Genomic DNA, 12,489 nt, shown 5'->3' on the forward strand with positions numbered 1-12,489 from the left:
GAATATTTTTTAAAAGTATGAAAATTATAGGTGTTGATGTTCAAAAGGGATTTAGGTGTGTTTAGACAAGAAACACAAAAGGCAGCAAGCAATTGGGAAAACAAATGGCATATTACCATTTATTGCAAGGAGATTGGAGTACAGGAATAAAGGAGCCTTGCTACAATTGTACAGTGTTTTGTTGATTACATATCTGGAGTATTGTGTGCAGTTTCGGACTCCACATTTAAGAAAGGATATACTTGCATTGGCAAGGGTATGGCAAAGGTTCACTAAATTGTTTCCTGGGAAGAGGTAGTTGTCAGAGGCTGAGTAAATTGAGCTTATATTCTCTGGCGCTCAGAAGAATGAGAGATGATCTCATTGAAACCTACAAAATTCTGAAGGAGTTTGATATGGTAGATGCTGAGGGATTGTTTCTGTTGGTTGAGGAGTCTGAAACACAGCAGCACAGGCTGGGGATTAGAAGCTAATCATTCAGAACTGAGATGAGGAGATAATACTTCACTCAAAGTTTGAATTTTTTGTATTCACCATCCCACTGGGTTGTGACTCTCATTTAAAGCGAGGCTAGGCGGCTGGGTGGCGCAGTGGTTACCACTACTGCCTCGCAGCGCTAAGATACGATCCCAGCTCTGGGTCACTGTCCGTATGGAGTTTGCGCATTCTCCCTTTGTCTACATTGGTCTCACCCCCACAACCCAAAGATGTGCAGGTTAGGTGGATTGGCCATGCTAAATTACCCTTTAATTAGAAAAAAATGAATTTTTTTTAAATGAAGCGCGGATAGACAAATTTTTGATCTCTCGGAGAAATCAAAGGATGTGGGGAATGGCCAGAAAAGTGGAGCTAAAGACCATGATTGTGTTGAATGGTGGAGCAGGCTCAACCAGCCAAATGTTCTACTCCTGCTTCTATTTCTTGTGTTCTTGTGTAAAATATGTATATAAATTAACTGATGACAGTTAAGAGTGGTTCTACATGTCATCATAAATAAACTCTTCTGAGATGAAAAAGATTACACAGGTAGGAGTGTAAATTAACTGACTCTCCAAGACTTTAGGAGGAAATAGGGGTTATTCACAGTAACTTCATTTGAAGCCTACTTGTGACAATAAGTGATTTTCATTTTATTTCATTTTCAAATATGGTCAGTGAATTAGTGCTATCTTGTTGTACGGTGGTCAGCACTGTTGCTTCACAGTGCCAGGGACCTGGGTTCAATTCCCAGGGTTACGCTCTGTGCTGAGTCTGCACATTCTCCCCAGGTCTGCGTGGACTTCCTCCGGGTGCTCAAGTTTCTTCCCACAAGTCCCGAAAGACGTGCTTGTTAGGTGAATTGGACATTCCTCAGTACACCTGAACAGGCGCCGTAGTGTGGTGGCTTGGGTATTTTCACAGTAACTTCACTTCAGTATTAATGTAAGACTACTTGTGACACTAATAAAGATGATTATTAGCTCTGTCACCAACTTATGTTTCTTTGTTTCGAGAAAAACTTCCCACTGGGGACATGACACCTTTATATCCATATAACAATTCTGATGCCCCGTGTTCATCTGGCTGGATGGGGTGTTGGTCGCTTTAATAATTAGGTTTCTCTAAGAATTGGCTTCTTGTAAAGTGGACGTAGCACAGTGGTTAGCACTTCTGTTTCACAGCTCCAGGGACCTGTGTTCAATTCTGGCCTTGGGTGATTGTGAGGAGTTTGTACTTCCTCCCTGTGTCTGCGTGAGTTTCCTCCGGGTGTTCCAATTTCCTCCCAGAGTCCAGAGATGTGCAGGTCAGGTGGAGTGGCCTGCTAAATTTCCCCTCCTTGCCTAAAACGTTAGCTGGGCTTACTGGGTTATGGGAATAGGGTAGAGGTGTGGGCTTATGTAGGGTGCTCTTTCCAAGGGCCGTTGCAGACTCAATGGGCCGAATGGTCTCCTTCTGCACTTAAAATTCTGTGATTCTATAAAGCAACTGGCTTCCAGCAAATGACCATTTGACCAAGTTGCTTGTGAGATAAATAATAGAATAGCAAAGGGTCAGCAATAAGTTAATTACAGGTGTGAATTGATCTGGATGTGACTCTGGCCTACAGCAGGGTTTTTAGTTTTAGACCAAAGAACATCTCGTTCCAGCAGAGTTCATTTGAAGGTAGAAAATGCGGGGTAAACTCAGCAGGTCTGTCAGCATCTGTGGAGAGAGAAACCCAGTTAACGTTTTGAGTCCATGATAAGAAGCTAATCATTTAGGACTGAGATGAGGAGATGATCCTTCACTCAAAGGTGGAATTTTTTGTATTCTCTAGCCCAGAAAGCTCTGTTGTTGAATACATTTAAAGCAAGGTTAGACAGATTTTTGATTTCTCAGGGAATCAAAGGATGTGGGGAGTGACCAAAGAAATGGAGCTAAAGGCCATGGTTGTATTGAATGGTGGAGCAGGTTCAACCAGTCATATGGTCTACTCCTGCTTCTCAAGACTCAAAATATTAACTGTGTTTCTCTCTCCGCAGATGCTGCCAGATCTGTTAAGTTTATCCAGCATTTTCTGTTTTTATTTTAGATTTCCCACATCTGCAGTATTTTGCTTTCATTTGAAATCCGGTGTGCTGACTAAAAGAGATTAAACCTCTTGTTAACTGAAGGACTCCTAACAGTACGTTAGACTTCTAAGATAGCCAAGCTATCGATGCAAGACTCCAGAGTTAAAGAATATTATAACCAAGAAAGTTCTGATCCGAAGTGACTATTAAGATAATAGCAATGCTTATGTTGAACTGTGAGTCTAATGGGCTGCACGGTGGTTGGCACTACTGCCTCACAGCGCCAGGGACCCAGGTTCAATTCCAGCCTTGGGTGACTGTGTGGAGTTTGTACGTTCTCCCTGTGTCTGCGTGGATTTCCTCCAGGTGCTCAGGTTTCCTCCCACAGTCCAAAGATGTGCGAGTTAGGTGGATTAGTCATGTTAAATTGCCCCTTGATTTCTCAGGGAATCAAAGGATGTGGGGAGTGACTAGAGAAGTGTATCTAAAGGCCGTGTCATATGGTCTACTCCTGCTTCTCAAGCAGGTTAGGCTATGGGGTTACGGGGATGGGTACGGGGTGGACGGGAGCGTGTAAATGAGCAGCTCATTTAAAAGGGTCAGTGCAGACTAGCTGAATGGCCTCCTTCTGCACTGTAGGGATTCTAAGATTCTATGAACTCCTAGTTGGAGGTGATTTGAGGAGACAACCTTGGCAGAGATAAGTGGAAGGGCCAAGAAATCTCTTTATATGAATCTTCGCAGTAGCACTCAGGCCAAGTGGTTAATGTTCCAAATTTTGCTACTTGAGTTTTGGGTGTCTAAAGCAAGTTGAAATAGAAGGAAATTTAAATTAAGAAGTTTGGTTTAAAATATAAATAACTGTGTTTGTTGTACTTTTAATACTTTCAGTGTTACTGATCATTTAAGATAGAGTGTAATTATGAATATTCATGTTCATGTTCTTTGACTTTGTTTTAGTAAAATTATTTTGATTTCAACCATGAACCTTGTGACTTACTTCTTTTAGAAACTACCTGGGTTTTCGGATTCTAAAAGTAAATGAACACATTACTGGTTTCTAATGAGGTCACAAAACAACCTAGATAAAGGGAAGTGGGGATTAATTTTACGAAAAAACTGAAGATGGTGTATAGAGTGCACCTTAAAAGGTCAAATTTGAACTGAGGGGAAGGATGGAGGGATTCTACAGTTCATGGGCATTATTCATTTTGCACTTTCGAGAATTGGATCACATCGAACATCAGGGGGGTTGGGGGAGGGGGACTGTATGTGTTTGTGGTAACTATGGGTGATTCCTGATTCCTCTTTGTCATTAGCCCGCATGTTAACATAAACAAATGTTTGGGGGTTTATGGGAGGATGAGATCGTTGTTATTGATATGGAGACTGACATTACATTTGTTACTGATTATTGTTTATTGTTGGGTGTAAATTTGGGAGAAAATGTGAAAAAGGAGAATAATTTTTTTTTTAATTTACCAAACAATGAAAAAGATAGCGTATTGTAATCGTTGTGAAATCAGGAGAAGGTCCTAGCAGTTTTAGCTCTAATATTTGAACTGCATTTAATTAATGTGCTGTAGAAATGTGATATTTATTTTAATGAAAAGCTTCTTAAAAATCAGTTATTGAACTAATTACTTTTGTTACTTAGACACATGCCTTAACAATTATCAAACAATTTTCACTAACCAAATTTAATTGTATTGCAGAGTATAAATTAAGTTTTATTTTCTACTGATATTGTGTTGCTAAAATCTACTTTACATATGATTTAACATTTAAAAACTAGTTCAAAATGCAGACTGTGTAATGGTAATCTACCAGTAAAAGAATGTGTGTGGGTAGCATTTGGTGTAGGCATTGTGGTTATAGTGTCAAATCTGAATGTAAAGCTCTTCAGAGTTAATGAGATGTATTTTTACATTCTCTGACAAAACCCTTGAATGTGACTGGCTGACTAGGACTTGCATGGAAATACACTTTTACTGTTTCCTGCTAATGGACAGATGCGCAACCTACAGTTAGTGATGTCAGAGAACATTTGAACTAAACCTTTGCCCTTGAATGTCATGTAATTATATGGCAATACTGAAGATTTTATAGACATTTGAATTTTTAATCCTACACAGTTTGTAGAAACCAGGAAGCTAAATCAGGAATAATGAATCAATTTACAAGTGTAATTTTGCACAACTCATCGAACAATTTTTTCACATTATTTTTATCCTCAGATTTATTTCCCATAGATTTTCCCTCAGCTAAACATTTCTCCAACTGCAGTCATCTTCTCCAAATCCCAGCCCACTAAATCCACATATTTTGAAAGGATTAGGTATTTTAGGAATCTAAGGACACTAATAGTGCCTTCTCTTCAAAAACTGAATTCTCTCCAAATCCTCTACCCCAATTCCCTTCCCTCCTCTCATCAATTCTCTTGTTGTAATGCACATTTGGGCTGACGTAATGAGTTTCAGCATGTTATTCCACTATCCTCGCCCAATATCCACATGTGCATTTTCTTTCAACATTTTCTGGCCAATGATCAAAATTAGAAAACCCCGCCAACTTTTACCCCCGTCTGTCACAGCACCTCAATCGCACTTGCACTTACTGAGAAGCTCAGTTCTGCACGGATCTGTACCAGACCGTTACCACCTATCAGAAATAAGCATCTAACCCCGATTCCAAACAGAAACAGAAAAACAGCTGCTAATCCATCATTGATAGTCATTCATGTAAATACACATATGATGCCCCGAAATAGATCACGAGGACCCTGGATAACGACCAACACATTATTTTGGAAAATAAATTAATCTTATGTTATGAAATCATTATAATCGCTTGAAGTTGCTTTGCTTCAAGTTGGATTCTTAAATGGCTTGAAGTTTTAAATATGATAACAATGCTTTCACCTCGTTATACAATACTGGACTCACGAAAGCTTCTTGCTGCACAACGTTGTTCGCATTTTTAAACAGAAAAAATCAGGAACCTACACGACTAATTGGTGCCTTACAAACAGTAATATCACATTGAAAAGTGTTGCAGTATTTATATGTGGACTGCAAGCAAATCGGAGAATGGGTTTGTGATAAATAGCCAATAAAGTAACAATTTATTTATTTTGACAGTCGATGTCTGGAGTGCTCCGTTGACAGATAACGTCTTCCTGCCAAAACCACTCTTTAAATATTAATCTGTAATACTTCAGTCTACTTATCGACTGCTTATTCGTTTTGCCTTTCAAAACTGAAGATCTAGCTACCAAATAGATGAACCAAGACCAGGATTTCGCACGATTTTTAATTTTAATCAGAGGTTTAAATAAAAGATTAGACGGGTTGGCATGTTTCGAGCACTGCTTGTACCTGCCCTGCAAACCCCCACGGGATTGCAAGTGTTGCTCTGAGCGATTGAGCGGATTGGCATGTGCTGGTAGAAAGTGGAATGAGCTGCAGACGTACCGTCCTAGTTCCGCTTCAACCTCATAGAAATCTTCCAGGGCGCTCTCCTTGTTGGAGCCGTCGATCCAGTAACCACAGTCCAATGGTGATCTGGCAACTTTCAACATATTGGCCGTAATGCACTCTCCAGTGAAGCCGAGAAGCTGTCAGCAGCAGTAGCAGCACGGTGCCCAACTCACTCAATTCCCCGCCTCACTGATCTGCAGCAACCTGCACTCCCTCAAACATATCAATCCGGGGGGGTGGCCCACACACCCACAACATTGAAATCTGAACTTCCTTTTCTGCTCTTGATGTTCTTTTGATTAAAAAAAAACTCGACAAAATTTTAAAAAAGATGCGATAAGAAAAGGATGCACAAACTTGTTGGGACTGGAGCTGTGAATGTAAGCTCACCAGGGTTAACTTGCACACCGACGCCTGTCAACCGCCGTACCGTAATGCAGGGAGAACATGCGCAATTTTACCGTGCTGTTTGTGTACCTCACCCCCGCATTTCTGCCGACGGTTTGGTTCAATAGCTTGGCCCTCGCACCTGTAAGTCGGTGGGACGGAGCAGGGTGTTATTGTCGACGTGAAACGGGACCGTTTGAAGTTGAGGTGACGTCGCGGGGAATTTCCAGTGCCCGCGCGAATAACGGTGAAACGGCCGAGAATGTTCGACCATTAACAGTCAGCCTGGGCGGGCCGGTGCAGAGAGGAGTCCTTCACTAACATGTGCAGGCTTAACTCGTTTCATTCGTCCTTCCAACTGAATTGTTTACTCCGCTGCCTAGCGTCTATCCAAAGTACTGCGTTATCATTCAGCGGGTTCATCGTTTTGTCAGACCGACATCAAGCCCGAAAAGCGGTTGGAAGCAGCAAGAGCCCATTCGCCCCGGCCTGCCTCTGCCCTGCCGGCATTTAGAAATAATAATCTAATTCCGCTGCATGTCCCCCACAAATAAACATCCAATTTCCTTTCGAAAGTTACTATTAAATTTGCCTCTGCCACCCTTTCAGGTAGTTGTGATGGAATCCGTGATTTCAAAGCTTTATATATTTTTGATGTGGAGATGCACGCGTTGGACTGGGGTGGGCACTGTAAGAAGTCTTACAACACCAGGTTAAAGTCCAACAGGTTTGTTTTGAATCACTAGCTTTCGGAGCGCTCCTTCCTCAGGTAGAATCTGTTATATATTTTTGAAACAGGCCCTAATTGATAAGGAACACTGATAAAATAACTGACCCTCTCAATTGCATAGGAAACTAAGTCTGAAAATGGGATTGGAAGCCAGATTTCCGGTTGAAGCTATATAAAAGAACACGGTCATCAGAGCTCAGTAGTTGATGATGATTCTAGTGGTGCAATACAAGCAGGCTGGACACGAGGCTAGATCCAGAAGCTGAGAATTAGCAAAGATATAGTTGCTACAGCTGTTTCTGTTACTTTAAGGTACTTTTGATGGATATACACTAGTGATATCATGGTTGTGTTATAATTCACTGACTGACCCCTGGAATGAAGAGCTTGTTGTATGAGGAACGGTTGAGAACTCTGGGTACTTACTCGTTGGAATTTAGAAGGATGAGGGGGGATCTTATTGAAACTTACAGGATATTGCGAGGCCTGGATAGAGTGGACATGGAGAGGATGTTTCCACTTGTAGGAAAAACTAGAACCAGAGGATACAATCTCAGGCTAGAGGGACGATCCTTGAAAATAGACGAGGAATTTCTTCAGCCAGAGGGTGGTGAATCTGTGGAACACTTTGCCGCAGATGGCTGTGGAGGCCACATAACTGTGTGCCTTTAAGACAGAGACAGATAGGTTCTTGATTAATAAGGGGATTAGGGGTTATGGGGAGAAGGCAGGAGCATGGGGATGAGAAAAATATCAGCCAAGAATGAATGGTGGAGAAGACTCGATGGGTCAAGTGGCCTAATTCTACTCCTATGTCTTATGGTCTTATTAGTATATAAATGAATGTTAAGTGTCAGGTGATCTCAGACTGACTAGCGGACTGAGAGAGAGGTTGCTTGTGCATATTCATACTGTTACTCATCTGTTGTTTTGTAGATATTTGACCCACAGTTAATGTTAATAAATTGTTTATAGCTTTAGCTACAAGTGTTCTTGTAATATAATTCAGGCCATCCGTCAAGAACATTACATGGCACCAGGGCTGGATTATATTGAACACTGAGAAAAAAACTATCACATCATCAGTGATGCCCGCCACGAAGTCTGCAGAGATTTGAAGATTTGGCAGACTGCATGAATGAACACTGATGAGTCTCCGATTTCATTGTGATGTGGACTACAACTGGCATATGTTTAAACAACAATTTAATCTGTTTCTTACTGCAGGAAATTTAGGAGATCAATCAGATTTGTGCAAGCTAGCGATGCTCCTAATAGTGGCAGAGCCTGAAGCAATTGCTGTGTTGAATATGTTTAAATTTGCAAATGATGAAGATAGTAAAAATTATCAGTCAGCACACTGGAAGACAGTCTCCAGTGATGAAACATCATCATTATTTATTGGAGTAATAATAGAGAAGAATAATTTTTTGGAGACATCAAAACATTCTCCAGCACTTAAAAACATACAAACTGATACTCCTTTTAAAATAAATGCAGTTGTTGAGGACAAATGGCTGCTACCACTTGAAGTGAACGGTACAGTGGTCCAATTGAAGTTAGACATTGGTGCCAAAGCCAATTTAATCAGCATGACTGATTTAAGAAATTTAAAAATTCAGCCGATTAGAAGAAATCACAAAATATCTCTGAGAGATTATAATGGTTCAAGCATTAAATGTTATGGTGCTTGTGACCCGAGTGTGGTGGTGAAGAACACAGTTTATTCTTTCCCATTCTGTATTTTATCCGAGGGCTTGGATTCATTATTAGTCCTGTGAAGAATTAGGTCTAGTGAATTGGTAATAACATCCACAAAGGATTGGATCAACAGTCCAATGATTCTGAGAATATTATCAGCAAATTCAACAATGTGTTCACAGGTTTATGTGAACTACCATTCACCTACAAGATACAACTCAAAGAGGATGCAAAACTGTGATCCATACACTAAGAAGAGTACCTGCACCTCTCCGGGATCGCCTCAAAAAGGAGCTGGACAGAATGATAAAATTAAAAGTAATCAGAAAGATAGAAGAACCTACCGACTGGGTAAATTTCATGTTATGTGTAAAGAAAAAGAATGGCGATATTCACATATGTATGGATCCCAAAGATCTTAACGGGAATATCAAAAGAGAACATTACCAAATACCAAAGCATGAGGAAATCACATCTGAGATGGCTGGTGCACAATTCTTTACGAAACTTGATGCATCTCAAGGTTTCTGGCAGCTAAAGCTAGAGGAACAAAGTACAAAGTACTGCACTTTTAATACACAATTTGGACGTTGTCCAAATGGCTTTCTGAGAATGCCATTTGGCATAATTTCGGCACTGTGCTATGGAGCACATAGTCAAAAGTGTACGCGTGTATGTGGATGATATCATAATTTGGGGCTCAACCATAGAAGAGCACAATACGCGGTTGCTTAAAGTCCTAATGAGAGTCAGGACAAGCAAAAGTACCAATTTGGAGTAACTGAAGTCACATTCCAAGGTGACAAATTCTCATTGCGTGGCACTGAACCTGACAAGAACAATATTCCAAGCAATTCTCACCATGCCAAAACCACACAATAAGAAAGCCATCTTAAGAGTGATGGGTATGATCAATGTTTTAGGGAAATTCATCCCAAACCTGTCAGAAAAAACAACACATCTACTTGAGATCTCCTGCACAAGACAACGGATTTCACTTGGACTGAGCAACATGAGCAAGAGTGGAAGAAACTCAAGACTTCACTAACCACCACACCAAATTAAATGCCTCAATAAAAATACTTTAAAAAAAATTCAAACCAGAATATCAACTTTCATTAGTCAAGGCATTGCCATTGCGAAAGAACCAGGTCATGATTGTACCCCAAGTGTTTGTTCAGTTGAAAAAGGCAAAATGCGTGGGCATGTTCCTTCTGTCTGTAAAGGACAAGGCTCTGTGTGTTAGCACTACTGCCTTACAGTGTCTAGGACCCAGGTTCGATTCCAGTCTCGGATGATTGTCTGTGTGAAGTTTGCAAATTCTCCCTGTTTCTACGTGGGATTCCTTCGGGTGCCTGGTTTCCTACCACAGTTCAAAGATGTGCAGGTTAGGTGGATTGACTATGCTAAATTGCCCCTTAGTGTTCAGGGATGTGAAGGTTAGGTGGATTGGCTATGCTAAATTGCCCCCTAGTGTTCAGGGATGTGAAGGTTAGGTTATGTGGATAGAGTGGGATGGGCAGAGGAATGGACCTGGGTGGAGTGCTCTTTCAGATGGTCGGTGCAGATTCGGTGGGCTGAATGGCCTCCTTCTACACTGTAGAGATTCTATGAATATATATAGCTTCTAGAACACGTAATTGAGTCACGCTGCAATCTCAACGGATAATCTTAAATTTGTTGACAAAGTAATTCTTAGTACAATCAGGATTGTTTAGCAAGTGTTGTCCAATCATGGAATTGCATGCAGTGGTATTAGACTATAAGGCGTAAGAGGAGAAGTAGGACATTCTGTCCATCAAATCTGTTCCGCCATTTAATGAGATCGTGACTGATCTGATAGGATAATTCGCAACTCCACTTTCTCATCTCATCCCATAACCTTTGATTCCCTTACTGATTAAAAATGTGTCCACCTCATCCTTGAACATACTGAACAACTCAGCCTCTGCAGTAAAGAATTTCACAGATTCACTACCTTCTGTATTAAATGGCCGACCCCTTATTCTGAGATTATGCCTTCTCGTCCTCGACTCTTCTACTAGGGGAGACAACCTCTCAGTATCTACTCTGTCAAGCCTCCTGAGAATCCTCTTTGTCTCAATAAGGTTGCCTCTAATTCTTATAATCATGAGTATAGACCCAACCTACTCAACCTTTCCTCATAAAGAAATCCTCCACACCCAGGATCAACAAGTGAACCTTCTCTGGACTCCCTCCAATGCCAGTCTATCTTTCCTCAGTAAGAAGTCTTACAACACCAGCTTAAAGTCCAACAGATTTGTTTTGCATCACTAGCTTTTGGAGCACTGCTCCTTAGGTGAATGAAGAGGTAGGTTCCAGAAACACATATACAGACAAAGTCAAAAATGCAAGACGATACTTTGAATGCGAGTCTTTGCAGGTAACTAAGTCTTTACAGGTCCAGATGGAGCAGTTTAAAGAGGTGTGAATTGTCTCAAGCCAGGACAGATGGCAGGATTTCATAAACCCAGGCCAGATGGTGTGGGGGGGGGGGGGGGGATTAATGTAATGCGGCATGAATCCAAGGTTCCGGTTGAGTCCGTATCATGTGTGTGGAACTTGGCTATGTTTCTGCTTCGGCGATTCTGCGTTGTTGCGCATCCTGAAGGCCGTCTTGGCGAACGCTTACCCGAAGATCAGAGGCTGAATGCCCTTGACTGCTGAAGTGTTCCCCAACTGGAAGGGAACATTCCTGCCTGGCGATTGTCGCGCGATGAAGGCCATCAACTGTTCCATCTGGGGCCTTCGAACTTGCACTGCCCCTTCCCCCTCCACCATCTTTCCAATAGCTGCTGTGCCACAGGTCTCTTCCAACTCCTTGGCCAGATCTTTCACTTTCTTCTGCCGGGTTTGGTAACCAGCAGACATGCCACTCCCAGGAGGAAACTTCTCTGACCGTAGGCTGCACTTTTCCATCGAAGTTACAGCCATTTTTGGATAAAAAGAGCTTTTTTCTGCCTTCAAGCAGGAGCTGCCCTGTATGTGACCACACACCATGGCCACCACAGGGAATACGATAGGGAGTTAGTTGGGATAAGAGGGGCATTTTCAAGATGGCAGCCTGCAACTAGAAGAATGCCACGGGGATCAGTGCTGGGCCCTAGACGTTTAAGGGGCATCTTGACAAATACATGAATAGGATGGGAATAGAGGGATAAGGAATCCGGAAGTGCAGAAGATTTTAGTTTAGACGGGCAGCATGGTCGGCACAGGCTTGGAGGGCCGAAGGGCCTGTTCCTGTGCTGTACTTTTCTTTGTTCTTTAATGGATGGAGTGGATGGGCAGGAACTCTTTCCCAGGGTGGAGGGGCCAGTCATCAGGGAGCATCGGTTTACGGTCTGTGGGGCAAAGTTTAGAGGAGATGTGCGAGGCAGTTTTATTTACACAGAGGGTGGTGAGTGTCTGAAACGCGTTGCCAGGGGAGGTTGTGGTAGCAGATACATTAACTGCTTTCAGAAGGCATCTTGTCAAACACATGGAGTGGGGAATTGGCTCCATTGGGGCCGGCGTGGTGGGCGCAGCACCGGTCGGGAGCCTCTACACGCCCCCCCCCACCCCGGATGGGCCGAGCGGCCGTAAAAAAAAACTAGTTCTGCCGGCGCCGTTCTAACATGCTCTGAGCCAGCAGGACCTCGGC

The 12,489-nt window shown here is 42.1% G+C and overlaps 1 protein-coding gene across 3 annotated transcripts in view; it reads right to left on the reverse strand.

Moving 5' to 3' along the window:
* The window catches only part of LOC119970465 (calcium/calmodulin-dependent protein kinase type IV-like), a 173,351-nt gene extending 166,440 nt beyond the window's left edge, over window positions 1-6,911 (reverse strand). Inside the window, exon 1 of one of the 3 annotated variants that reach the window (XM_038805117.1) lies at window positions 6,005-6,898. In XM_038805117.1, coding sequence (XP_038661045.1) covers window positions 6,005-6,111 — 107 coding nt within the window. In that variant the 5' untranslated portion in view covers window positions 6,112-6,898. Of the gene's footprint in view, window positions 1-6,004 lie in introns of all 3 variants that reach the window. The other 2 variants (XM_038805118.1, XM_038805119.1) reach the window with 2 other exon arrangements.
* Between the last annotated feature and the right edge of the window lie 5,578 nt (window positions 6,912-12,489).

The sequence above is a fragment of the Scyliorhinus canicula genome, chromosome 8 (assembly GCF_902713615.1).
Source record: "Scyliorhinus canicula chromosome 8, sScyCan1.1, whole genome shotgun sequence".
In the NCBI taxonomy this organism is placed as follows: domain Eukaryota; kingdom Metazoa; phylum Chordata; class Chondrichthyes; order Carcharhiniformes; family Scyliorhinidae; genus Scyliorhinus; species Scyliorhinus canicula.